At 61.6% G+C, this 27,747-nt stretch overlaps 2 protein-coding genes across 3 annotated transcripts; one reads left to right on the top strand and one right to left on the bottom strand.

Annotated features, from left to right (window-relative positions):
- The first annotated feature begins 635 nt into the window (after positions 1-635).
- On the top strand, positions 636-11,365 carry DTYMK (deoxythymidylate kinase). Its single transcript, XM_027538203.1, has 5 exons — positions 636-789; positions 1,792-1,900; positions 5,184-5,274; positions 6,646-6,843; positions 8,941-11,365. Exons 1-5 carry the CDS (start codon positions 660-662, stop codon positions 9,049-9,051), a joined length of 639 nt encoding a protein of 212 aa, XP_027394004.1. The 5' UTR covers positions 636-659; the 3' UTR covers positions 9,052-11,365.
- On the bottom strand, positions 11,315-27,338 carry ATG4B (autophagy related 4B cysteine peptidase). 2 transcript variants are annotated; one of them, XM_027538200.1, is made up of 13 exons: positions 27,230-27,338; positions 20,061-20,162; positions 19,861-19,932; positions 18,715-18,813; positions 18,249-18,350; positions 17,674-17,746; positions 17,090-17,169; positions 14,732-14,925; positions 14,383-14,461; positions 14,079-14,224; positions 13,391-13,447; positions 13,037-13,130; positions 11,315-12,422 (listed from the first exon to the last, which is right to left on the bottom strand). In XM_027538200.1, the coding sequence occupies exons 1-13, from the start codon at positions 27,237-27,239 to the stop codon at positions 12,349-12,351; spliced, it is 1,182 nt and encodes a 393-aa protein (XP_027394001.1). In that variant the 5' UTR covers positions 27,240-27,338; the 3' UTR covers positions 11,315-12,348. The 2 variants fall into 2 exon arrangements, with proteins under 2 accessions (XP_027394001.1, XP_027394003.1); XM_027538202.1 differs by lacking the exon at positions 27,230-27,338 and adding an exon at positions 21,161-21,294.
- Between the last annotated feature and the right edge of the window lie 409 nt (positions 27,339-27,747).

The raw sequence follows: 27,747 nt of genomic DNA, 5'->3' as shown, positions 1-27,747 counted from the left end.
GCCGCCTCTCGTCCGGGGAGCTGGCGCTTCCCGAGGACTCCCTGGAGAGCAGCCCTAAAGTCCACGGCCACATTTCTGGCCGTCTCCGGAGTTCTCCGCGGCCAACTCGAGCGTGCGAGTAAGTTCTGGGAAACGCGGCTCCCAGCACTTAACGGGCCTGACGCTGCTGTCCGCACCAAACTCCTAGGTTGAGGTCGGAACCCCCATGAGGGTGCCTGGGGACGAGCGGTCAGAGGCCACGAAGCCCGGAAGGCAGGACCCCTAGACGGGAAGGCAGTGTTCGCGCCCATAGGACGACAGCCGCCACCCTGACGGAGCGCTTCCGGGAGCCGAGCGGAGCCGCTCGCCCTCAAGATTCCCGCCGTCGAGGAGTGGGCAACAGGCAGGCCCCAAGGCTGCAGCCCCGTGCTTTCGCAGGAAGAGCGGACGCCCGCGCCAAAGACGGCGGCCTGCGCGGGACACTGCGCGCCGACATTCTGGCCCGGAAGAGGCGGTGCGACAGAGGCACTCCCAGACCAGTCGCCCCGCTTCCGCTGTGCTAGTCCCAGCCAATCCGGCCACGCCGGCCCGCGTGAGCCAATCCCCGTGCGCGACGCGAACGACCACAGCCAATGCGCAGTGCGGGCTGTCCGGGGCGGTGGTGGCGGGAAGGCGCGGCGATGGCGGGCCGGCGTGGCGCGCTCATCGTGCTGGAGGGCGTGGACCGCGCGGGGAAAAGCACCCAGAGCCGCAAGCTGGTGGACGCACTGTGCGCCGAGGGGCACCGCGCCGAGCTGCTGCGCTTCCCTGGTGGGCGCGGCGGGCCGGGCGAGCGCGGGGTTCCGGGGGGCCGGGGATGGGGACGCGACCCGGGGCCTCTCCAGGCCCCGAGGGTGGGAAGCGAATGCCTCGTGGGCCGGGCCCGCCCTCGTAGGTCCGCGGGTCGGGGCGCAGGGGCCGGGCCCTTGTGGCCCCTGAGCCTCAGCCGGACGCGTCTGTGGTCATTAACGCGCCGCTGACGTGCAGGCAATCAGGTCCTGTGTTTAGTCTCAACACGTGTACAGCCCAGAAGGCGTCTTCATAGAGTAATGACTGTCACCCCCAGAAGGTTCCTGGTGCTGCTCTGTAACCCAAGTCTCCGTTTTGTTTTGGGGTTCCTCCGCCCGCCCGCCCGCCCTTGAGCGTTTACCTTCTGAGTGGTTTTGTGTCATATTTTTAATGTAAAACGGTGGTCTTGAAAACGCTTGTAAGAATATCATCAATACTTAGGTATTCAAGAGAAGTTCAGGGTTTACAAACCAGAGGTGGCAGCAGTGGAGGGAAAATGCTTCCTTGAATATTTATCGTTTTAATCTTTAAGCGAGACAGTCTGCAAATCTTACACAGTTGACCCTTTGAATGACGTAGGTATGAGCCGCTCAGGTCCACACAGACACCTTTTTTCAATAAACACGCAGGACTCTGCAGTCCTGGGTTGGTGGACTGCAGGGACGGAAAACCTCGGATACTAAGAGCCAGCTGCAGCGCTTAAAGGTCCTTTTGGTGTCAAGGCAGATCCTGGAACCAGTGCCCCTTGGTTGGCTCTGCCTCTGATTGCTGCTTCCTACCTGAGCTCCTTCCTCCTAAAGCTTTGTTCAGCCCAGTGTCTGCACACTGCTGCGCTTCCTCGGGTAAAGGTGTGAGCCTGTCCAAAGTTGCAGTAAAATAAACTTCAAAGTTGGACAGGTCAGGGCCAGAAGTTCTACACAAACTGTTCTTAATGTCCATGACGAGCCTGATCTCATTTTCTGTGTTTTTTCTCTCTTGTTTTAGAAAGATCAACTGAAATTGGCAAGCTGCTCAGCTCCTACTTGGAGAAGAAAAGCGAGGTGGAGGATCACTCGGTGCACCTTCTCTTCTCCGCGAACCGCTGGGAGCACGTGTAAACACCCTGGCCCCGCCACCCTCCCTGCTCTGTATTTCCCCCCTCGACTCAGTGGGCTCTTGTTTCTGAGTGGCTGAGAGTCAGGCTGGAGGCTGTACCTTTACACATTCTTTATTCACAGATCCCCAGAGCTCTAGTTAATACCCCCCACCCCACTCCTTTTGTGACGTTAGGTCGTTTCAGGCGCACAGAAAAGCTGATGGAGACGTACAGAGTGTCCCTAGCTCGTCCCCCCCACCCGGAGTCTCTCTTATTTGTCTTGGATGAACCAGTGTTACGAGTCACTAAGTGAGGCTGATGGTTGATGCTGGGGTCTGTCCTCTCCCACCCCCTCTGTCTTACATCGCCTTGGTGGGATCCCTCTGTACCCAGCACAGCTGATGACAGAGCGCCTGTGGGGCACACTCCGGTGCTCCTGTTCCTGTCTGCACACGTGTGTGTCAGTAACACGTATGTCACGGGAGGTGTTCTAACGAATAAACGGGGTCCTTGCGGGCAGACCACCTCACGGCATGCTTCCTAACTGCCTCGCTGTCTGCGTTCCGCTCTCCTCTCAGCTCCTGCGGCCTGCTGTCCGGAAAGGCTGCTCCACTGTGGATGGAGCGAGTCCTTCGGGTGGGCACGCAAGGGGCTGTGCCTGGCGCCCTCCCACGAGCAGGCTGGCACCGCTCCCTCTGGCCTTGGCTGAGCCAGGGTCTTGTCTGGAAGGGCCTACCCCTTCCACGTGTTAGATGAAAAGGAGGCCAGGTTTATTTGTTTTTAATTTTCTTCTTGGTTGCACTCAGGCTTGTGGGATCTTAGTTCCCCAACCAGGGATTGAACCTGTGCCCTCTAGGTGGAATCGCAGAGTCTTAACCATCGCGCTTCATTGGGATCACCAGGGAAGTCCCAGTGAGGCCATATTTATAATCTCTAGCACATCTAGGGTTTCTTGATCTGGGTGTTCTGATTTTTGCTTTTTGTGCGTTAGTAGAAAATAACATCAGATCAGTTCAGAATGAGGAACAGGACCACTCCCCTCCTCAGCTCCAGCCTTGCCCAGGCGTGCCGGCCTGTGTACCCTGGCCCGTTTGTTCTGCCACAAGTCCCCTTCAGGTCACCCCAGCCACTCCTATCAGATCAGCTTTTCTGACCCATGGAAGCCCTTGGTTGACAGGTTGGATTCTGGGCCGCTGTGGCACTGTCGTCCGCCAGCTGCGTGACCTTGGTCTTGCTCGGCATCTCAGCTGGAGCTTCCTGGGCAGTGTTGTAGGCAGAGCGCCCCTCGCCTGCGGTGCTGTGTTCTGGTACCGCCTCCACTTCCTCCCTGTCTGTCGGAACCTGCCGTTGTCCAGGGCCATCCACGGGTTTCTTCCTAGCAGTAAGCGTCTGTCCGGCGTCTGTCCGGCCCTCTGCCGCGGCTCAGCAGCGCCTCCCAAGCCTCAGCTTTCGCAGTGCGCTGTCACATTTGCTCTCCCCTTACTCTGTGTGAGGTTCGCCAGCTGTGAGTGAAATGCTGGGTTTATGGTTCTTCCTGAGTGGATTTGGGTTTGCATTTTTGGCGCAGTACCACAGAAGTGACGTGGGTCCTCTCGAGAGCAGGAAGTCCCCTGCGAGCCCACTGAGGCGTCCCTGGCGTCCCCCCGCTCTCCCACTCAGCGGCTTCCTCCTGTTGAGAATCCTGTGTAAACCCTCGTCAAGCTGACCGCTGGGCTGGCAGTGGCACTGGTGGTAAAGAATCCTTCCGCCACTGCAGGAGACGTGAGAGACTCAGGTTTGACCTGGGTCATGAGGATCCCCTTGAGAAGGAAATGGCAATGCACTGCAGTATTCTTGCTGGGAGAACCCCATGAACAGAGGAGCCTGGTGGGCTGCAGTCCCTGGGGTCACAGAGTCGGCCACGACTGAAGTGACGCAGCAGCCCTGTCTGAGGTGGTTAGTGTTTTTCTGACGCCTTCGTTTCTCCTGCGTGGACCAGCTGGATTCCGTATAGAGCCTTCCTGCTCCTGCCTGTCCGTCTGCCATCAGCGAGGGCTCGAGGGCGGCCTCTGCTGCTCCTTGTTTGCTGCTCCGTTTGTTCAGACGCGGCCTGCAGGACCCCTTCAGGCCGGCTCCCCCGTCCCTCTGACGGTTCTGGTGCTCTCGTCTTCCGCGGTAGCTGAGACCCGCTGCCTTCCTCTTGGTGGGAGAGGTGTTTAGCAGCCGACCTCTGCTCAGGGGCGCACGCTCACGTCCTGCAGGACTGTCGGATGCCTGCTGTCCTGCCCGGCGCCTCAGGCTCTGCTGGGCTCTGCTGGCTTGCTGCGTCCAGGACGCCGTGGGGTGGTTTCAGAGCCACCGCCGCATCTGCATTCAGCCTGGTTGAGCTGGAGGGTGGCTGCCACTTAGTGGTTGGAGCAGGACACAGGGTCTGTGTGCATGCATCCCAGACGCACTTTCCCTCTTGCTGTGTGTTCCCTTGGGATCCGGGTAGGTTCCTTTCACTTTGTGTATAGTTTGGGTTTTTGCTCCCTGTTGTTGATCTCAGTTTTTCATAAGACACAAAACGGCTCCAACAGTCAGATCCGCACAAAAAGCTCCCTGCTGCCCGCTTGCCGCTGTGGGTGCGCAACGCCCTTGGTTTCTGAGGTCAGCGGGCGCCTGTTGCCTCGGGCACCGTCCGCCAGCTGGAGGCCACATCCGCACACTCTGCTCGGCCTGGCCGGCGACACGTCGGGGGCGCCCTGCCTGCGGGCTCTGGAGGCTGTGAGTGTCAGCAGTGTGCACTGAGGAGCGATGGGGCAGTGAGGAGCCCTTTCCCTGTTAGCGGCACCCCCAGCCCGTCTCCTCTGGCGCCGGTCATCAGCGGGCCGTGCTGCTGGCAAGGCTGCGGCCTTTGTACCTGTCTTCCTGAGACCCCGGGCCCCCTGTGGAGGGCCCCTCCCAGGAGGAAATGCAGGCATCTGTCGTCCCCTCCAGGCTGCGCCCACACTTCCCTCCCCTTGTTCCGGCTTCTCCCTTCTTGGCAGGGCGTGGACCCCTGTGCCCAGCGGCTGAGTTGCCCCTGGGCCTTCGCCAGTACCAGCTGTGTTCACGCCCCTGGTGGACTTGACTTTCTGTGCCTGGTGTTGCTGGGCTGTCCACGTGGCCTCTTGGAGAGATCAGAGCTTTGGGGAGTGAAAGCCCGGCTACACACTGCCTGGGTGCAGCCCTGTCCTCACGTTGCTTTCTGAGCTGCTCTGTGTCTGCAGGACACTTTGAGCCTGAAACTCAGGAGCTGTGAAGCTGGGACCAGGGCTCACGGGCATTCCCTCTCTCATAGGCCGTTAATGAAGGAGAAGTTGAGCCAGGGCGTCACCCTGGTTGTGGACAGATACGCCTTCTCCGGGGTGGCCTTCACCAGCGCCAAGGAGGTGAGTGCCACTTGGCCTGCGCATGGTTTGCGCCGTGTGGACTCGGCAGTCCCCGTGGGCTCCATGTCAGCACCCCAGGGCTCTGTGGTCCCCTGTTCTCCGGGTCACCTGGACAGGACGAGCAGCCTCTCTGTAGGTGCGGGTTGTCCCCGCAGACACGGCTGCAGTTCTGACTCGGCTGATACATTTCACATCAGTCACGCAGGGGTCGGTGGGCAGACCCGTTTCGTCCAGCGCCTTGTCTTCAGGAGAGACGGTGAGAGTATGTGGGGTGCTGTTCTCCTGAGCCCCCGTTCCAGAGAGCTGCTGTTGCACAGGTACAGTGGCCCATGTGACCACACGGCCCTGTGTCTTGCCTTTTATTGAGGATGTTCAAACAGACCCCAGCAGAGAAAGGGCGCCTTCAGCGTCAGCACCCGCCTCAGCGTGCTCGTCTCCGTGACCCGCCAGACACGGCATCACCCCCGTGAGCGTCTTGGTGCGCGTCCCCAGGGGCGCTTTCCAGACCCTCGTCCCAACCCCGGCGAGTGGGCAGCCACCCCCCAAAGTCCTTCAGTCTGTGCTCAGGGGTCCTGGCGCCCAGATACTGTTTGTTCACCTTAGATTTTTACAATTAGGTTGAACCAGAGTTGGGCTAATTAAGGTCCATTCTTCAAATGTCCCTTGACGCTCTTAATACGTAGGTTTCTGCCTCTCTTTCCTTCTATTTAAACGTTCGTTGATGTTCGCAAGGCTCCTGTCCAGAGGCACACTGTGCCCGATTGTCTTATAACAGTCTTTGATCGTGGTTAATTCACAAAAGGCTGTAGAATGCTGACCCTTTAATTCTGCCTGTCTTCCGGCACAAGCAGCTGGGTCCTCCTTTAGGAGAATCCTCCCAAGGTACCGGCCCCTCGGCTCCGTCTGTGAACGTCACACGGGCTCGGGAAGGGTGGACAGGTGCCCTCATCCTGTGCTTGGGGATCTGAGCCCACAGATGGCTTCTAACCCTCAGGCTACGGTGTGGCCCCAAGTCACGCATCCTGGGTTTTCCTCCAGAATGGAAACACTGCTCCTAGAATTAGAAGGGTGAAGGAGAGCAGACGTGCCGCAGAGGGCATGTGGGACCCTGGCGAGGGTCTCCCCCTCTCCTCAGAACGGGAGCCACCCTGGCCTGGGCTGCTGCGTGGCTGGAGGGTGTAGGGTCCTGGGCCCTGGGCGCCCCATGGACGGAACCAAGAGGGAAACCACATGCAGCCTAAAGGGCGCCCGCTGTCACATGAGAATTCTCCTCACACATCCCAGCTCCCTCTCTCCCTTCTTGGTGAATCTGGAACCAGAAACGAGACCGCGTTACGCTGGCTCCCTCTCAGGGTGGTTCTTTGTCCCCAGAATTTCTCCCTGGATTGGTGTAAGCAGCCGGACGTGGGCCTCCCCAAGCCCGACCTGGTCGTCTTCCTGCAGCTGCAGCTCGCAGAGGCCGCAGCGCGGGGCGAGTTTGGCCGCGAGCGCTACGAGAGTGGCCCCTTCCAGCAGCGCGCCCTGCAGCGCTTCCAGCAGCTCCTGGCAGACCCGAGTCTGCCCTGGAAGGTGAGTGCTGCCTGGGCCCTGGAGCTGGTGCAGGAGGGGCCACTCCCAGGCCAGGGCAGGGGAGTTGGGGCCGCGCTGCGGCCGCTCACGCGTGCCTGGGCCCAACAAGGGACCTCCCAGACTCTCAGCATGGTTCCAGCCCTGGGCAGCGCGGGCCTGGGGCCTCCCCTGTCGCCCTAGCTGCCACCTCAGGCATGGTCCCCATGGCCTCAGGGCACTTCCCGGCCCCGCCTATCTCCAGCCTCCCTGCAGCCAGTGTCCATGGCTGCAACGGGCTGCATACCTGCCAGTTGGGCTCACGCGTCTCCCTGCCCTGCTGAGTGTGTGGCCAGGGCTCCCCGTGCAGGTTTAAAGCACACCCCTGACCTTACTGTGTGTCTCGGGGTGCTCAGGGCTGGAGGGAAGGGCATAGTTTTCCCCAGGCAGAGGCTGCAGTGTGGGGCCTCAACTGCGATGGTTCTATCAGCTACCGAATGCCGGAGTTCTCTATTTTTCTGGTTCTCTTCATTTTCATTTTTTTTTTAATTTGTTCTCACAAATTTTTTATTTTTGCCATGCCCTGCGGCATGTGGGATCTTAGTTCCCCGAGCACGGGTGGAACTCAGCCCCTTGGAACAGATGTGCAGAGCCTTAACCACCAGACCACCAGGGAACTCCCGCTCTGGTATTCTTTTTTAAGTAGTTGTACGTGGTGCAGATGATCCATGATTTATACTGCATTTCAGCGCCTGCTGAGACCCAGACAGGAAAGCACAGCATCAGGAGCAGGGGAGGGAGAGGTCAGTGGCTGCCTTTCTGCCAAGCTGTCCTCTCAGCTGGGCTCCCAGAGCTCTAGGAGCTTCGCTGATGCTCCTCGTAGGGCAGGTCCCCTCGTCGAGTCTCAGCTTCTGTTGATCTGAAAGCTTACTTCGGTATTTTTTACACACATCTTTAAAGCAGTAACAGACTTAGAGAAAACTCTTCCAGGAACCGTTTGACGATAAGTTTCAGTACCTGACGCCATCCCGTGTGGGCCTGGGCTGTTCACACGGGTCCTCTCCCGTGGCCTGGACGCCGGGTCCTCCCACTGACCTGTGTGACCACATGCATGGTGCCCAGCTCGTCGCTGGTCTCCTGTCTCTGAGAGTCTCGGCTCGGTGTTTCTGAAGCCACGGGCTCCTCGTCGCTGAGCCTCGCTTGCTGCGTGGTTGGGCTCAGGTTGTCGCCTTTGCTGGGTGGTCGCTGCCGGGTCACGGGGCGTGCACCTTCAGCACCTCCGTTCCGGCCGTGCTCCCCCACCTCGGCCAGGTGGTTCACGGTGATGTCCCTCTGCGTTCCTCTGAGGAGGGGTTTTGAGTCCAGGTGAAACCACACGGCCCATAGGCTGGCGTGCAGGGCTCCCTCCCCAGCACGTGCCTTCCCAGCTGTCCGAGGCCCACATTGCCCAGGTCTGGCCTCCAGGAGGCCCCTTCATGTTGGGGCCCTTTCCGGTCCCGCGTGTTACGGTCTTGGGGCTCATCCTGGGCCTCCCCAGCCCAGTGTCTGCAGTGACCCCGGCTCCGCCCTGAGACAAGGCCATGGGGCGCCACACATGAGGTCACGCGGGAGCTGCGGGAGGCCTCTGAGGCCGGCGTGCAGTTGCAGTTGTCTGAGGGCCTCTGTTCCTGGGGCTCTAGCAGAGTGTGCTGCCCCGCGGCTGCCGAGAGGCTCTTGGCGCCCCCAGGGCTGAGCCTTGGCAAAGGAGGGGTCCTGGGCATGCCCGCCTTGTGTGCCCAGTACATGGCCCTCTCTCAGGCGGAGAGCGGTTCCTCACGGGCTGGCTTCCCGGTGACCGAGGGTCCCGCGCTGTTCACCTGGGCAAGGGGTCTCAGCAGCGGGGCTGCAGGTGGGGAGGAGCGGACGCGGACCTGCCTGGGGCTCCGGGCGGTCCAGTCGCAGCATGGAGGGTGTGGCTGCCCTCACCAAGTCCGCCGCTGGCACCAGGGTGCCACGGGGTACCACGGAGGGCGGGGCAGCTCGGGCCCCTGGCGAGGCTGGGGGGTGAGGAGCCGAAGCCGTGCCCTCTGGCCTAGCCCGTGCACTGAGAACGTTAACACCTTGTGTCTCCTGCCCGCACAGATGGTCAACGCCTCCAGAAGCATCGAGGACGTCCACCGAGAGATCCGCGCGCTGTCTGAGGATGCCATCCGGGCTGCCGCACACAGGCCCCTGGGGCAGCTGTGGGCGTAGGAGGCTGGCCCCCTGTGCCCCAGAGACACTCGTAATCACTGTGCTTTCCTTGCCGAGGTCTCACAGCTGCGTCCAGAGGTCCTATCGGGGCTGCTGAAACCCTCAGCGTGTCCGCAGGCATCATCAATAAAGACAGATGGAGACAGCAGTGGCAGCTGGGGGCCCTGGTGCTGTCGGCCTGGCCTGGTCGCGCCTGGGCTGAGTGCCAGCCCTGTGCCTTGGCTTGCGGGGCCCGGCCTGGCCGTGTCAGAGCAGCATCTGTCTCATCTGAATGCATCTGGTACATGCTGGTCATTCTGTTGAGATGGGAGACCCAGTTGTATAACCCTCTGCATCCCATCCCGCAGTTACTCCAGGACGAGCCCTGCAGTTGGAGGCAGGCAGGGTCCCTGTCTACAGGGCGCCCCGGGGCTCAGTGCTTCCAGGGTGTGGGCCGGAGACTGGGTCCCAAGCAGAATGAGACCATGTGACAGATCCAGGGGCAGAGGTGCCCAGGCCCTGCTCCTGCACAACAGGGGCACCCTCCGGCCCAGCTGCACAGAGGAGGCTGCCCGCCCACGGGGTTGGGCAGGAGGGGCAGCCCAGCCCTCGGGGGAGGACGGAGGGGCCTGGGTCCCTGCACCCGGACGGCCATGTGGCTGCCTCACAGGGCCCGCCACGGGCGCTGGGCCAGCCTCGGGTGCGTCCACCCAGCCAGCAGCACGTGCTTGAGGTCAGGGCAGCAGCAGTTAGGAGCCACACGTGGAGCTGGACCACTGCGTTCAAGAGTCCTGAGGGCATCCACAGGGATGGTGGGCGACCCCTGACCTGCCTTCTGACCTTTCACACGACAGGCCACATGCTGGGGGAAGAGAAAACAGTGTGGGCAGGGGTCCTGAGGTCTGGCTGACAGGGAGGCCACAGGCCTGGGCAGGAGGCCCCTGACGGGGAGCCCACTGGCCCAGGTTAGGACAGGGCCCCGCAGTCCCTGGAGGCAGAAGGGTCTGGTCAGGGGAGACGATGCTGTGTGTGCATGTGGGCTGTTGGGCCAGGGGTGTGGGAGCTGGACAAGGGAAGTAGCCAGGGCCCTGGGGACAGCACTGCTGACCTCTGACCTCCAGGGCCCTAAGAGGAGCCTCAGCCGGAGTGTGGAGGCTCCAGAAGCCAAATGGGCTGCTTCTAGAAGCCAGGCCTCGGGCTCTGGCCACAGCACTTCCTCTCTGGCCCTGGTCCCCGTGAACCCACCACGGCAGGGAGTGGAACGGCTCAGCGTAGCTCCAGCACTCCCACCAGGACCTCCTGGGTGTGGCAAGTGGCCTTGCTCAGTCCTTCCTGGTGACTCACTTGGGGGTGACCAGCTGAGGCATTGGGCACCCAAAAGGGTGCTGTTTAGGGAGCTGCCAAACGCCCAGCACCATGGCCACTCCACACCCGTGAGGGAGCAACAGAGTCTGACCTCCCTGCATGTCTTGGTTTAAACACAAACCACATGAGGGAAAGGGTGCTCAGCCACTTCAGTTGTGTCCAACTCTGCGACCCTGTGGCCTGCAGCCCACCAGGCTCCTCTTTCCATGGGATTCTCCAGGCAAGAATGCTGCAGAGGCTTGCCACGCCCTCCCGGGGACCTTCCCGACCCAGGGATGGAGCCTGTTTTTCCTGCACTGTAGGTGGATTCTTTACTCCTGAGCCACTGGGTGGTTTTTCCAGTAGTCGTGCACAGATGTGAGTTGGACCGTAAAGGCGGCTGACCGCTGAAGAATTCATGCTTTCAAATTGTGGTGTTGGAGAAGACTCTTGAGAGTCCCTTGGACTGCAAGCAGATCCAACCGGTTCTGAATATTCACTGGAAGGACCAATGCTGATGTTGCAGCTCCAGTACTTGGGCCACCAGATGCAAAGAGCTAACTGGAACAAAGACCTTGATGCTGAGAAAGACTGAAGACTAAAGAAGAGGGTGACGGAATGAGATGCTTGCATGGCATCAGTGACTCAACGGACATGAATCTGAGGAAACTGGGAGATGCTGAAGGGAGGGAAGCCTGGCGTGCTGCAGTCTACAGGGTCACAGTCAGACACAACTGAGCAACTGAACAACACAAGGTGAGAACCAGCATACCGCGCAGAGCAGGTCCATGCAGGGGGCACTGCCCGCCCAGGCCTGGGAACCACGAGCTCGCTCTGCGTGCCCACCAGGTCCTTCCCAGGGGCCCTTACAAACAGAAAATACTGTCCTTGTTCTCACCACATCCAATTACAACTCCAGGAAAATCAAGACACAGACAAATTGTGTTTTCTATTGAAACTTATTATTTGCAGTAAAGAACCGCAAACTAGACGACTAAGAGTAGATACTCTTCAATAAGCCTTTTCCAACACACGAGACAGCCCCCTCTGGTCAGTGGTCCCCCGTCAGGCACCCCTGCTGCCGGCTGAGCAGAGACCCTGCGCGCCAGCGGCAGGGGGAACAGAGACCCCCAGCTCTGCCTGAGGGACAGAGAAGGGGAGAAAACGTAAGGGACACGAAATAACTTAGGTGGACAACACCTGAGGGGCAGGGTGCCCGCTGCCCCCCGGGGGGCGGGCAGTTGGGGGCTCCTGGGAGGGAGGCCGCCCCCACCTGAGCTCCCAGCCGGGTCTGCACTCCTGGGTGGGACACAGGCTGAGAGGAGGCAGGCGGCCCCAAGTCAGTGTGAGCAGGTCTGGGTGTGCCCCTGCGGTGAGGGGCGACACACCCGCCTCACGCCACAAGCAGGCTTGACCCTCAGGCCCCAAACCATCTGAAGCTGTGCCGATTGGGAGGGAGGCCCTGACGAGGGGTGAGGTGGGGGGTGTTCCGTGGCGGCAAGCCCCCCACCCTGGGGGAAGCAGGCGGGACAAGCAGCAGCAGCACAGGCCGTGGCCTCCCCGGGCTCCGGCCGGGCCGCACTGCTGCTTGGCACGGCGCGCAGCGACATCTTTGGACCTGACTGCCCGCCCCCATGCCTCTCCTCCCAGTGCGGGGCGCCCGCCATGGTCCTTGGCCCCTTTTCCCACGGCACCCTGCAGACTGCGTCTTCAGAGCCTGTCTAGGGACACGCCCAGCGGCAGCCATGTCCTTCATGGAGCTTCAGACAGGGCTTTAATTTCAAGGTGAGCAGCCGGGCCAGGAGGGCACGGGGTGCCAGGCAGGGCTGGCAGTGCGGCGGGAGCGCGTGCCCAGGGCTTCCGTCACGTGGAGGCGGCTGGGCTGGGGCGCTGGGCGGCGGGCAGCGGGTGGACGAGACGCGGCGGCCGAGCGCCCCTGCAGGGCCAGTGAGACCATCCCCACCTGCAGGACTCTCAGAGGGACAGGATCTCAAAGTCTTCGTCTTCTGAGTCAAAGAATCTTTCCAGTCGCTCCGCGTCAGAAGAGTCTAGAAAAAAACGAGACAAAACCTCGGTAGACGCAGGCATGCGTCACTAAGTCTAGGGGGTGGGGCTGAGGGTCAAGTGCCTGAGGGCGCACAGGCCTCACCCCACGTCCCACCCACATGCCCTGTGAGGAGCACGTCCTGCCCGGTGCCCGACTGTCAGGGAGGCCTGAATGCAGATGGGGGGCGGGGCACCCCAGACTGCCCAGCTGGGGCACCCTGCTCCCGGCAGGGTCCGAACAGGCAGCAGAGCCCAGCCCTCAGACTCAGGGACGAGGGCCCCCCACTGGAGGGCACCTAGCCACACCAGGCGGACCCCCTCTGCACAAGCTCCACTCATACTGGGAAGGTGCCCCCAGAACCACGGGGCTGTAGGGACAGAGCCCCAGAGTCTGCTTCACTGCAGAAGGCCTAGCCTGTCCCGGCTCCCAGGAGCCCAGGGAGAAGGCATGAAGCGGACACGCATAGTGTGCCCCCTGGGGGCCCCTCACAAAACCCCAGGGAGTTGCACCTGGGGCTCAGGCCACAGGTCAGCAGAACAGGCCCTGGGGAGGCAGGGGAGGGCAGCATCAGGCAGACCGCACCCCAGCACGAGACCCTGGGGCCTCTGGACTCACCTAAGGACAAGTTGAGGACGTCGGGACAGGCCAGGTGGGAAGGCTGCTGCTCCACCAGCTCAAACATGGGCAGGGCGCCTCCCAGCAGGGACAGCTGTCGGCAGAGTGCGCGTCAGGCCACGGCGCAGGGAGAGCCAAGCGGAGGCAGGACCCACCGGGCCAGGCGGCCTTCCCAGGCGACCCCAGGGATGGGAATCCCAGGGGGTCTGCGACCACAGCAAGCATGACGGGGCGTCCAGGGGCAGGCAAGGCAAGCGCGGCCCCACACAGGGCGGGGCAGCTGAGGCGGGGGCTGGACCCCAGACCCCGACCAGCCTCCAGCCCACACCCCACGGGACATGAGCCACCACCCACCTTTCTCACTTGCTGACACCAGTCGTTAAAGTCATCCTCGGTCTCACAGAAGAACCCCTGCAACCAACACGTGCCGTAAGTGGGGCCACCCGGCCCGCGGGCCCTCAGGTGCACCCTGGACATGCCGGGCCTGCCTTGCTGTCCGGCTGCGGTGCCCACCCCCCTCCGCCCAGACGGCCTCAGACCCGGCCTCGTTCTGACGAGCTCACACGGGCTCCTGTGAGACCCCTGCCAACGCCCTCCCCGGGGCCACGGGCCTCTGGGAGTGACCCAGACCCACAGGCAGTGCGTCTGGGGTCGCCCCTTCTCAGGACCGAATGCCTCGTGTCCACGGCTTGGGTGACCGGTACGTTGTTCTGATTTCTAGGGGTCCCTGGCCTCCCGCAAATGTATTCTGAGCCGAACCAACCCTTCCCGCCTTGCCATCAGAAGAGCGTGAGCGAGGAGGTACATTCTTAAGGCCCACCCGGCAGACACAGCAGCTCAGAAACCGAGCACGAAGCGCGCGGGGTGGGGAGCCCGAGGAGGGGCTGCGGTGAGGGGTGGGGCCGGAGCCGCTCTGCGCGCTTCTGGGCTCTGAACTGCCTGACGTCACACTAAGCACACGACGGTGAAATCACGGGAGCAGGGGGCCTCCCTCCTGCAGCAGCAGCAGGACAGCGCCGATGGCGGGACACGGGGGACGCACCACGGCGATAGACGGGTCGAGCTCCGCGATGCTCATCCTGCCCGGCGGGTGCTGGCAATGGAAGCTCTCGTCCGGGACCGGGCAGCGGTCAGCAGCCGCCACGGCTGGCTGCGTGGTGTGGGGGTCCAGGTAGATGAGCTCCTCCCCTGGGTGGGCGGCGGGCGTCAGCGAGGGCAGGGCAGCCCCACCGCAGCCCCCAAAGCCACGCCGGCCTGGCGGAGGCGGCTTCGTGTCCAGTGGAGGGGCGGGGGGGGGCACCCTGAGGACCACCCACTTCCTTCAACCACAGCAGACCCCCACTCACCAACGTAGCCGATGAAGTAGTGGGCACTGTTGGGCTTCCCTCCGATCACGCCCAGGGACTGGGGCATCCGGAAGCAGTGCTGCAGGGAGCAGGGCTGTGAGCAGGGGCTCCCCGCGGGGCTGCGAGCACCGCCTCATAGAGCGCGGCTCCCGACCCTGAGGCGCAGGTCCTTCGCGGGAGCCCCAGGCAGGGCGAAGGGGACAGCAGGGCAGCAAGCAGCCGCACAAGGGGTTGGCCCAGCCGCTGTAGGGAGGAGCCGGCACGACCCAGGGGGCAGAGAGGGGACAGCAGGGGGCTCCGGGAAGCAGCGGCCCCGGCCGCAGGAGGGGAGATGCCGGCACAGACCCACCTTGAGCGTGCCCGCGTAGGCCGCGTTGACGTCTGCCAACCCCAGGCGCAGCGGGATGAGCAGCACCAAGGGTCTCCAGGGTGCCGCGCGCCCGCCGCCCTCGGCCCCTGCCGGAAAGCCGTTGCAATGCCGCTCGGAGTCTGCGGGGAAGGCCTCGGCCCCGGCACAGGGAAGGCTGCTCCTGCATAACCTCCCTGCAAGAGGCAAACTGTTCTCAGGGGCTGCAAGGGAGGAGGTGCGAGTCCACCGCTAAAACACAGCTGTGAACAGTCCAGTGGGTCAAGAACAGCTCAGCCCTGGAAACTGAGCCTCAGATAAGCCTGCCGCTACAGGGACAGAGAGAGCGCATGCTTCCTACGTGTGCCCAACTGGAAACTTCTACTGTGAAATACAGCATACACACAGACTAGTGTGAGAGCACACTCACATGCGCCTGGGAAGCCACCAGCCAGGCGGACGCAGCGCTGACCGCAGGCCCGCGGCCCCCTCAGCAAGGGCAGCATCAAGCAGAAACGTTTCTTTCTTTTCCTTCTGTCTAAACACACCGCTAATCCCTCAGGGAACAGGCTTACTCCCGAGTTCAGTGTAGAAGACCCTCCAGCAGCCACAAGCGCCCAGGCACCCAGCCGTGGCTCCTGGACACCCTTCCCCGCTAAGGAGCCAAAAGTACAGGGTGAGAGAACGCCAGGAGGGGGCCTACGACAGCACACACGCCTGGGCAGGCAAGGAGCCAGCCAAGTCTGGGACGGCGAGTCATGACCCGAAGGGAAAACGCCTTAAATTAAAAAAAAGATCCATGAATCTACTTGCTCGCAGAGTGCCAACAGATACCCAAGGTAGGGATGTGTGCACTGGAGAGTCAGGCCCTACTGGGTACCTCCTCAGAGCCCATCAAACACCCTCTTGAGTCCCCTTGCTAATCAGAAGGGGTCAGGGGTGCGTCCTGAGCAGGTGCCTCCAAACCCTCAGACCTTCCTGAATGAGGAGTGCCATGGAGCCATCCCCGGTTGTTACTGGGGGCTCTGGAGAGGTCTGAGGGAGGGGCTGGATGCAGGCGCCCCTCCACGCTGCTCCAGAGAAGGGAGTGTTCAGTCGCCAGTAGACGACAACCTGGACCCTCGGGCCTGTTAGTGCCGCCCCCATAAACGCTGAAAGGACTTCAGGTGTCTCTCCCGTTGGCTGCCTGAGTCCTGTCCTTGGGTACGCCCGTGCTCTCGTGAGTAAAGTGCTCCTGAGTCTCCCAGCTGCTCCAGCAAAGTCACGGACCCGAGGACAGGGTCATGGTGCCTCCAGCCAGTCCGTCGGAAGCACAAGTCCACCACCTGGACTCGCCCTGGGGTCTTCAGTGGGGGTGTGTGTGTCAGGGGGTTCTGCAGGCCTGCAGACGGGCGTCGCGGAACTGCTGGGCTGGGAAAACCCACACACGGGTCGGCATCAGGCTCTCCCCTCCTGATTTCCAAACACAGATTTCTGGGCTTCTCCTTACCCCTGACACAGTTGCTGGTAACGTGCACACTGCTGCAGACAGCCAGCTCTAAAAGGTAGTCGTTCTACCGCACCTCCTTCTAAAGCATTCTCTCTACGCTGCACTTCCGAAGGTCCTTCCATCACTGTTACCGGTCCTTTCCTAGGCTCCTGAACTACATTTCATTCCATCACTGTTCACTGTGCCGTCACCAGCACTAAAGGTGTATACTCTTCCCTGAGTTTTGTACATGTCAACTTCTGACAGGTAACCTTTAAGCTTGACTTTTTCAACCCAAAAGCTGAGATAGAAAGCTTGACGTTTCTAGACAGTTCAGATCCTGTCCTTTTCCCCTGCCTGCTCCGCATTAGCTCACGCTACCGCCCCAGGGACGCAGCTGCCCTGCTGCGCCGTCTCTCAACTTTATCTGAGTTCTGCTTTGCCAACCAAGAGGCCCTTCTGTGAGGAGGACACCTTCCTGCTGGCGCGGGGTCCACCCACACCTGGCCCAAGACAGGAGCAGTTCGCGCACCCCACACGGCCCACCCCGCACCCTGACAGGCCCCTGCCTGTGGGTCCCAGCCCCATTCACACCATCAGCGTCTGAACTCTGCTCCTCCCTCAGCCCCGTTCACACTGTCAGTGTCTGAACCCTGCTCCTCCCTCAGTGACGACAGGCAGACCACAGCTTTGCCTGTAGACCTTGTGAGTCTGGGTGCTCCTCGGAATTCTAAACCTCTCACAGCGTCTGGGGGCCAGGAAGATGCTGTGGCATTCCTCATGGGGCATCAGAGCGCACGCAGGCCCAGAACACGGGCACCGAAAACTCCACCCCAGACGCAGAAGCAGGGCGCCCAGCGCCCTCCTGCCCTGCCCGGAGCCCACTCACTCACTGATATCCGCCATCACCACTGTGTTGTCCATTGCCACATGCACAGCCAGGGCGCTCCAGGTGTCGAAGACAGCCAGCTTCCTACCGGGGAGGGGAGGACACCCCGATGAGCCTGCCCGGCTCGAGCCTCCTGGCCTCTGCCAGCCGCAGCTGTGCAGGGGAGGTCGCGCGAGGAGCCGTTCAGGGACCCACTTCCCAATCAGGCCAGCACACGGGCAAGAGTCAAAAGCCCAGCCCAGGCCTTGCCAAGCCTGAGGCAGCCCGGCCACCCCAATCAGCCCAGCCTGCGCCCCCGACACGCCGAGCTGACAGCACAGTGGGAGGCGCCATGCTGGGCGGGCGCCTGTGGCCGAGGAGTCACAGCCTGAGAGGAGGGGGCTCTGTCTAATCTGGGGGCTCTGCAGGGGCTCCCAGGACCCAGGTGGACACACCCTCACTAAAAACAGATTCCGTCTCCTAAGACCCCTCAGCACGGTGACCTCTGAGGACCCTTCTGAGGGTCCTGAAAAGGCCAAGAGAGCAAGAGAGCCCTCGTTTCCTTCGGCGGCAGAGGCCCGGGCGAGTGTGAGCAGCCTGGGCACGTACTTGAGGACTTGGGCGACGGTGTTGGGCCCGTACCACTGGCCGATGGACTTGCCCTCGCCGACTCCCATTTGTGCTGCAGGAAACAGAGGTTAGCGACCCTCACCCCCCTCCGCGTCCTGAAACCCCTCCTACTCCCCATCCCAGAGGCCGTGCGGGCCGTGTGGCCTGGGAACGCTGGCCGAGAAGCCTGCCTCACGGGAGCTCCTGCCTAGCGCCAGGATGCGCCACCGCCGCCCGCAGGGACACCCTTCTCTTCAAGGTGCACCCCCCTCGGACCCCAACCCTAGCCCAGGTGGGGGAGCGGACTGAGGCGGAGCTCAGGTCAGTGAACACAGAGCTCCGCCCCGTCCACGTGGGTGGAGGCAGGACGAGACAAGCTGGCCAAGACTGCGGGGAGTCTGGACAGGCAGTGCTGCCATCGCGGGGCGCCAAGGAGCAGCCTGCGAGGCCTGCAAGCTGCTGTTCACCAACGCCAGGCTGACAGCACGTGAGCTCGGGCAGAGAGCCGCATGGAACCCCAGCTCTCACAACAGAGGCGCCCTCGAGGCCCACGCCCGACGTGCCGCGCCCCCCACCTATCTGATGGATGGAGTAGCAGCTGTCCTTCCTGTCCAGGAACGCCTGCAGGACGCTGCAGTAGCTGTCCGGCTGCCTCTTCCGCTGCGTCCACCTCCAGTCTATGGGGGATAGACACACAAGTTCAGTTTCCCCAAACACAGGCAAGCGGCCGCCGTCGTCACAAGGCTCTCACAACACAGGTGGTGCCCATACTTCCCGAGAGACTCCCTCAGCGGGAGAACTGCGTTCTTCAGGGTTTCAAACATACACACGCCAACGCGTCAAAGCAGACGCACACAGAAATGGAGACTGGCTCAGTGCTTTAGAGACGACTTCTGAAACACAAACGCTTACGAGCGTCGTCAGAGCCGCTTTCTTTAATCAACGGAAACTTCTCGGTCGTTACAAAGAAAACCCCGAAGCCCCGGAGTGCACGGCGATGCCCCCTGCCCCCCGAGAACGTGCCGACTCGCAGAGACTCACCGCGGCCCAGGTGCCGGCACACCAGGGCCTGGGCGAAGATCATCTGTCCGCACCTCAGCATGCAGCCCCAGCCCGTGTCCGAGGTGGGGCCGGTGCCCCCTGCCGTGGAGGGCGAGAGAGGCGCACACGTCAGACCAAGGCCGGGCCCGCCAACGACCCGCTCCCGCTGAGGGAAATGCCCTCACTCCCCTCGTTAGGGGACAATGTGTGAACAAGTCTCAGAGAAACAGAACACCTAGACACACGCAAAGAGACCTCAGCCTCACGAGTGATGCAGAGTGGGAGCGGCGTCCCCAGATGTGCGACAGGCCCCGCGGCTCGCAGACGCACAGCGGACACGGCCTGCCGCAGAGGGCGGGCTCAGAGCGGGCCGAGCGCCTGCAGCTGCAGCCTCGGCAGCACGCGGATCGCCCCACCGCACGGTGGTCTCGTGCTGCGGTCAGTGGCACAGACCACGGCCGGGAGAGCCACCGAGCTCCCCCGACGGCCACTCACGCAGGCTGCCGCCAGCTGCCCTTCCCTGGGGCTCAGACAGCGCCGCCCGCCCAGTGGCTCCAGCCCCATGGGGGCCCAGCAGGAGCGAGAGCGAGCCTGAGGTGTCTGACAAGCCTGCGGCAGGATGCAGCCCCGGGACAGGGAGGTGCCCCCGGCTCCCGAGCTCTGGGGACAGACAGCAGCCCCCTGAGGAGGGAGCTGATGGAGACTGGCCGCCAGGGACACAGCTAGGAGCCCCGCCTTGCCCTTCAGGGCCTACAACCAAGAGCGGACCCACCAGGGCAGCTGAGGGGCGCGACAAGGGCTTCCCAGCACCCAACCCACAGCGCTGCCAGCTCCAACCCGGGCCCAGCGCAGAGGCCCGGGGCCTCCAGGAGCAGAGGTGGCCTCAGCACCAAGAGGGGCCATGCGCTTCCGGCCGCGCTCCGCTCTGCACTGCCAACAGCAGGCGTGGCTCATCGCCAGGCCCCAGGCCCCAGGGAGCAAGCGTGGCCACTGTCAAAAGCATCCCCGGTGCGGCAGGACCGGGACCCCAGGCTGCGGCCGAGCTCTGCAGCCAGAAAGCTGCCTGAGGGCGACACCAGGGACAAGCCCTGGCACTGAGCTCTGTGCTTCCTGCTCAAAGCACTCGCTGCAGCAGGCGGTACTCACCGATGGCCGGGAAGTTCTTTCTGTACGTAAACCAGAGTCTCGATGCCACATCGGCCAAGATCTCGTCCTTTTCTAGAGAATGAGAGAGGGGACATGCACACACGGCAGTAAGCGCCCAGGCCTGTGTCTCGGGAAGTCACAGACAACTGACCACCATGCCGCTTTCTGCAGGAGAGGAGGGCAGTTCGGCAGGGCCGTACCTGTGAGGACACTGTACTTCCTCCCGAGGATCCAGACAGGCTCCGAGGTCTCAGGGAAATCCTCAAACTCAGCAAATCGGAGCGTGTCGTAGGTCAGGGTAGCTATGGAAACCAAAGACACACTCTGATGGCCGTTTCCTGATTTTATAAACGAGGATCAGAGATCATGCACAGCGTCTCTGTACAGAGAGCCCACGTGGAGTTTGGGGCCTCTGCACGGCCACCACATGAAGAAGGGGGTACTCGGTGCTAGGGAGCAGGGGCCAGGGCCAGGCCCAGGCACAGAGGGGCGGGAGGAGTGGCCCCCACAGCACAGGGGCCACCCGCAGTGCACGGGGCGCGGGTTTGATCCCCGGGCCAGGAAGATCCCCTGGAGAAGGCACGGCTACCCACTCCAGCGTTCCCACATGGAGAACTCCACAGACACAGGGAACTGGCACCTACAGTCCCCAAGGCCACAGAGAGTCGGACACGACCCAGCAACTAACACATCAAGCCCCTGTTTCAGACTCGAACCTAAAAGACAAACAGACGGGCCCAGACCTCCGTCTCTGCACGTGGGGCTGGTCTGGACGGCACGCGAGGCGGAGCAGCAGCAGTCTGGCTGGGCCACCTTACCCGGCAGGGCGCCACTCCAGACAGCAACGTGGGGCCCCGGGGCTGCGGGCGCCCTGGAACCCAGGGTACAACCCCCGCTTCCCGCGGAGCTGCGTGTGCACGTGTCCACCTGCGGCCCATGGCGCAGCTTCAGAGAAGCCGGAGCCCGGCGGACACCCTCCCTCTGCCCTGGGCTCCCAACGCAGCAGCTCATCCGCCACCCACGGGGCGAGGCCCACGGGGCATCCCGGGCACCCTGCTCCCGGCTGCCGCCTCACCCGCTCCAACAGCGCCCCCACCCCGTCCACATGCACCTCCACTCAGCTCTCCGGAAAATCAAAGACGTGGAATGAGCTTCTCCCACACTTGATTTTATTTTTCATTAACAGCCCTACCTTTTAGTAAACAACAATTTACTAAAACAAACAATCCAAAGCCCACAAAACGTAAAGCATCAGCTGCAGCCTCGTGCCTCCTTGCAGAAGCAGTCTGTGCCGACTCACCTGCGTTTCTTTGTCCGGAGTCCTGGCGCCTCACAGCGTCCTGCCGGCACCCCCAGCCCCAGGAAAGGCAGGCAGAGGGGCGCAGGTCCCTGTGGGGCCCCCACGGCTGGGGGTGCCCCGGCACACAGTCAGCCTCTGGGTGGGGAAAGCTCCTCACCCATCACCCAGAACATGTCCCGGCAGCACAGCCGGGATGCAGCCCTGAGCCCTTCCTGAGAAGGGTTCACGAGAGGCCGGCAGACAAAGGACTCCAAGGTCGGCGTGCGTCACCAACGTCAAGGACAGAGGCACGTGCTCTGCTGGCCCTGAACGGCTGCACTGCTGCTCAGCCAACCTGCGCTCCCAGGGCTGCGGACAGCGCTCACGACACCACACGCCGGCAGCAAGAGAGGCCGTGTGCTCAGCACGCACCAGGAACCCCCCAACGCTGGGAGCCAGCTCTGCCTCCTGCCCATCGCCCGAAACCCCACGGGCACAGAGGGGCCCTGCACCTCCACAGCGGCTCCCAAGGGCCCGGGCGAGGCTGCCCTGCTCTGAGGGCCTGCCTTGTCCGTGCGTCCCCCATGTCCGCCAGGCTGGCTTGCAATCAAGGATTAATAATTTAACCTGCAAGGTTCTCTCTAGCCCTTTCCACACAGAGTTGTTTGTTTGTGCACATGATTGTAACCTAGCAGGAGTGAGCCGCAGCTCTGTCTCCTCAGAGAACACGTCTGCGTCTCTGCCTGTGGAAGCCGTCTCCACATCTTCAGAGGGCACGGCCGCCTCAGACCGCAAGGCTTACACACCTGTGGACTCACGCCTGCCACGATGACTCCAAGGGTGCAGCGCCAACAGGACCTGTCTGATCTCAGCCCGCAGCGCTGCGCGGCAGTGGCGCTCACCCTGCAGGCCCGCAGCCAGAACCCGAGGCGGCCCTGCCTACTAAGCCCTGGAGCACTCTGAGGACAGCGGGGCACGCACACATCAGAGGGCCCTGGGGTGCGCCGGAGACGCCAGCTTCCAGTGAGGTGAGCAAGAAAAGGGGGCGCGGCTGCTCTGAACACTGGTGATAGCAGCGCCCGCAGTGGGCGGGTTCTCACCCAAGAAGGGGCACACAAGGAAGCAGGCACAGCTCTCAGGGTAAGACACCGACTTTATAGGCAACACAGCCAACTTCAGAGGGAAGGGGAAACACGTGTCCTCCCTGTTAACACGTCACCGAGTCCCCCGCTGTGACTCACAACATTACAGGCTGGGCAGCCTCGCAGTCTTCACTGCCCGAGGTTCCTGAAGGGACCACATGGGCAGGAAGCCGCCAGGGGTCCCGCAGCCCACACCTCCCGCTCCTCCTGGAGGCGGGACCCTTCTGGGCACAGGTCACGGCTCCTGTGACATCGGCCTAGGACACCCCAGGCCCAGCTCCCCTCTCTGCACCCTGCGGAGCGCCCGGTGGTCTCAGCCCACACCCTTCTCCCCTATGCCAGTTAACTCGCTGGCAAAGCAGGAGCTAAAGAGAGAATGGATCAGCACGTGCAACGAGCCCTGGTCCTCCCAGGGGGGCGCAGGGAGGGCAGCACACCCATCTCCACAGTCCGAGCTGCGACACCTGGGCCAACGTCCTCCAGAATTAGCCCGGCCACCCAGGTGACCTGACAAGCCCTGGCCCCAAGAACAGGCCTGCCCCCGGCGCCAGCATGGAGTTCATGGACCTGCAGCTGTGGCCAGAGAGGCAGAGCCAAGGGCTTCTCAGCCTTGGGGGTACAGGCCAACCCTCCTGCCCCCGACACCCGCCACAAGCCCCTGGCAACCCCTGACCTGAGGCTCAGCCTCTGCAGTGAAGGAAGGACAGACCTCTCCGAATTCCAATCACTTCTGCTGTTCGACTTTCTATTGAGATCAGACTCTGGAAACAGAGAACCCACCTGCTGGCCGACACACAACTCACAATTCTGAGCCTCCGTTTGTTCACTTAGGAACGAGGGCGAGTGGCCAACTCTGCCCGCGGGACCCCAGCCCGGTGCTTAGCACCTCCGGGTCCCTCCCCGTGAGCTCAGGCCATGAGGCGTGTCTGAGGAAACTCAATCGCCCTCCGCGAGCTGAACACCACCGCTGCTCATTTTCAGTACTGATTTAGCCCAAGTGTGTTCCATGCTTCTGGAGGGCAGAACACAAGGTCAGCAAAGACTGCAATGGAAACCCCGACACCTTCCATTTTTAAATGAACCTTCACAATCACTAAGCCTCATGCAGCCCGATCCACAAGAGGAGTCCATCCTCAGAAGTTCCTACCCTCATCCTCAGACTGACCGGCTCCACCGGCTAAGGACCAGCAGCCTCCACACTCGGCCCAGAGGCAGCCTCGTCTCACAACACAGACCCGCAAGGGGAACCTGGGATCCTCATCTATGAAGCTCACACACCTCCTGAGCTAAAAGGAGCCCGACTTCCCAAAGAATGCCAGTCTCCAGACGCTCGGGCAGTGACTCTGATTTGAAGAAGACACAGGAGAAGCAAGACATGCACTGTCCTCTTTGAGAAAGGCTTTTAAAAGCATTTTTTTCCACCCAGTCACCTCTTCTTCCCAAGGGTGTCCCTGATCTCACCAGGAAGAGAAAGCAGAAAGTCCACTAATAGGATGGCAATTCTATTTTTAAATGTTTCAATTTAACGTTATTAACATGATTGAAAAATAGCAAACTGTACTCAGTAAACGTAACCAGATAACTTAGTCTCAATTACACGGTAACTCAACCAGGGAAAAGCACAAAAAATATGCACCATTAGAATTCTTTAGAGCTTAGTGTAATGTACCACACTTCAAAGACGTTTTTCCAAAACATGTATGTTTCTGAGATTATATCTTATAAACACGTGTTATACCTTATAAACACGTGTTACGTATGCTTTTAGAATAAAACCAAAAGACGGGTCCTCCCTTCTTTTCTTCCACAAAGATGCTTATATTTAAAATAACGAGTTTGCAAGTAGTTAGTTTTTTTCAAATCCCAAATCGTTTATACGAAAATGCTGGCACTGGAAGGACTGATGCTGAAGCTTAAGTACTTTGGCCCCTGATGCAAAGAGCCAACTCATTAGAAAAGAGCCTGATGCTGGGAAAGATTGAAGGCAGGAGGAGAGGGGATGACAGAGGATGAGATGGTTTGATGGCATCACCGACTCGATGGACATGACTTTCAGCAAGCTCCGGGAGTTGCTGATGGACAGGGAAGCCTGGCTTGATGCAGTCCATGGGGCCACAAAGAGTGGGACACGACTGAGCAACTGAACAACAGTTCTCAATGAAAAAAAGGAAGCAAAGGAAGGAAATCAATGGAAGGAAAGAAAAGCTGGAACTTTAGGGGCACCAGGACACTGCCCAGGCCACTTTAGTGAACACACCAGAGAGAAGGGACTCCAGCCGGCCTTCAGTGAGCCTGACTGCCCTCCTCATCCCCTACACGTTACACCAACACGCGGATTTCCATTATACACAAACCCTGCAGCCCGGGAACACCTACAGGACAGGACCGTGTGCATCCCCAGCAACTCAAGTTCTGCTTCCTCCATCACCAACCACCTGTCAGACAAAGGCAAAGCCCAAAGATGAAGCACCAGACACCAACTCTGTCCTCAAGGAGCCGACAGCATGTTCAGTTCAGTGCCAACCAGAGCGGGCTGTGAGGACAGGCCTGGGGTCTGCCTGCTGCCTGCAGCCCAGGGCATCCAGCCCCGCCTCCCCTCCCACTCAGGCCCTTAGAGACCTTGCTCAGACCGGCCCCACACACTTCTGCCTCCAGCCCAGGCCTCCGCCCTCAGCTCCAGGCCCGCAGACCCGAGGCCCTTTGGACGATACGACACGGATGTCCAGCAGGCACCTCACTCTTAGCCCCTGCAAGACCCCCTCCTAACACCTCCCTAGCACGTAGAGCTCCCCGGGCCTCCCTGCATCTCCCAGCTCAGGCCACAGACCGCGGTATTTCAAACCCCTCCCATCCCGCGGCTGGCCTGCACACTTCCCACCACCACAGTCCTCCTGCCCCAACCTGCAGAGGCACCAGATTTCAACCCCCTCTCCCCACGAGGACCCAGCCCTCCAGGTTCGCGCGTGGCTCACTGTTGCAGCCTCCTGACGGGCCTTCTGCTCCTCTGCAGCAGAGCAGCCAGTGCGAGTCACGTTACTCCTCCTTGAAAAAGCCCCCAAAGCAGCCCCGTCCCACTCACATGCCCACGAGCCAACAAGGCCCATGACCAGACCTTGTCGCTGCCCCGCCTTCAGTTCGCTCACTCCCACCCACTGCGCCCAGGCCACTGGTCGCTGCCAGAGCAGGCCACATGCCCTTCCCCCTGCACTGCTTTTGAGTCCCAGTCAAAACTGGCTGCCTCTGTGGTGAGATCTTTCCAGGCCATCCTGATGATTCCAACTCCCTCCTGCTGGGCCCACAGCACTCTCCCACGAGCCACACTGTGGGTGTCACGTCTAACATGTCAGTCAGGACACACTTTTTATCTATTTCGTTCACTTCTCTAGTCACAAGATGTAGAACAATGCCAGACACAAACCCACACTCACTAATAAACACAGCTATTGAACGGACGACTGTAAAAACCACCGGAACTGCATAACGTTTGGCCAGGAAGGCAGAACCTGTAAGGACTCCGGAAATCAGGGCAGGCTGGACATTAACGATCCCAAAGGACGCACAGCATCAGGTCAGAAAGAAAACTGACCCCCACACCCTAGAGTCACAGACATTTCTGTCAGCATCAGCAGAGGCCTTCACATGCAAACATCTCTGCTTTGAAGCAGGGATCAGGGTTCCATGAAGCCTCCATCATGTGGCTGCTCTTAACTTGAACAGGAAGGCTTCCACGTTCAAGGTAAAACGACCACCATAAAACTGTGCTTTCCACCCTAACCGAATCTCTCAAGGAATGGTCTTAGTAAGTAAATAATTCTATTCCTTCCCCCATCCAGGGGCGTAGTCCTTTTTGTTTTAAACAGCTTCACGACACATCTGGCTAACATCACATTTTGGCAATCATGGCTACCATCTCCTTCTACTACCTAACACGTTGAACTGACAAGATGCCACAAATCACTGAAATATTGGCCATAAAGGTTTATGTCACAGCTTCCAAACTGAGAGTCCAGTAAATGCCCATTGCAGCTGCTGTCCAAGAAGAGAAAAATGAAGCAAAAACAATGTCATCCAGGATGACAGGGGGAATTCAGCCAGAAGAGAGTCTGTACCGTTGGGAGGGTTCTTAACACAGATCACTTCCTACACATTTTATAAAAGGAGTAACCCCGCTGTGGGATGGAAAAAGAAGGCCTTTCAAGGTGTAAGAATGCTTTCAAGGATACTGGACAAAGATCCCCAACAGCGTGCCAGCAAAAATTAAAGAAGTGTCCGCTCCGCAGCAGAAACACAATGAAAAGAGACGGAAACAGCACACACACACAGATACACACAGACACACACACACAGATACACACAGACACACGGATGCGCGCACGCCCTCCCAACCCAGTCCCCACACACTCCGCATTGCTGTGAAGCTCCCAAGAACTTGAAACACGATGAGGCGGAGTCAGCCTGTCCTTTCAATCACGGGGAACGCTGGGATCATTTATTGGTTACTGAATTTGAAGAGGAAAACATGCGTGCGTTGTGAGTACTGAAGTATGCCGCTCGCCTGCAGCCTACCCACGGAACTTTGTGAGAGTTGAAGTTTCCCCTTCTTAACTCCGGGCGGGGGTGGGGGGGACAAAAGCTTCCCGTCGCCGCGTCAGAGACCGGCTTCGCCGGCCCCGCCGCACCACCCGGCGCCCCCGCCCGCGCCCCGCGCCGCCCCTGCTCGTCCCGGCCGCCCTCGGGCCCCCGGGAGCGGCCGCCGGGGCGCCAGATACGCCGACCCTGACCGGGCTGTCAGCCCCGCGCCGGCCGCCCAGGGACGCCGCCCGCGCCCCGCGCCGCTTCAGGCCCGCGCCCCGCCCCGCGCCGCGCCGGCGAGGCCGCAGCCTAGGCGCCGGCGCGCAGCGGCTCGGCGAGGGCCTCCCCGGCGGACCCGCGCCCCGCCGGCCCTCACCTGCGTCCATCTTCGCTCCAGGGCCGCCGACTGAGCGCGGCGTCGCTCCGACGGCTGCGCAGCGCGACGCGACGGGCCGCCGCCCGGGCCAATCCGGGTCGCGCGGCGCGGGCGCGGGCGGGGCCGGAAGTGCGGGGTAGGAAGTGCGCGGCCGCGGCGCCGCCGCCATCTTGGCGTACGGCGCGCCCGGCGTGGCGGCCCGGGCCCGCGCGCTCGGCCTCCCGGCGGCCAGCGTCGCGCCCCCGGGGATCCCCGCGGCGACCCGCCGCGGCCGCGGAGGCCGGCGCTAGAGAGCCGCAGGGCGCCGGGGCGGGCGGCGGGCCGGCAGCGCGCGCGCGCCCGCCGGGGCGGCCATCTTGCCGTACGGACGCGCCCCGGGCGCCATGTCGCCGGCGGGCGCCGCAGGCCCGGGGCGCCCCCGCCCACCCCCGGCCCCGCGCGTCTCGGGCGGCGCACCTCCTGGCGCCCGGGCCCTCGGGCGCTCCGAGAGCCGGGCCGGGCGGCCGGGCGGCGGGCGG

The sequence above is a fragment of the Bos indicus x Bos taurus genome, chromosome 3 (assembly GCF_003369695.1).
Source record: "Bos indicus x Bos taurus breed Angus x Brahman F1 hybrid chromosome 3, Bos_hybrid_MaternalHap_v2.0, whole genome shotgun sequence".
Lineage (NCBI taxonomy): Eukaryota > Metazoa > Chordata > Mammalia > Artiodactyla > Bovidae > Bos > Bos indicus x Bos taurus.
The sequence above is the reverse complement of the archived record's forward strand: the minus strand, read 5'-3'. Positions and strand labels throughout refer to the sequence as shown.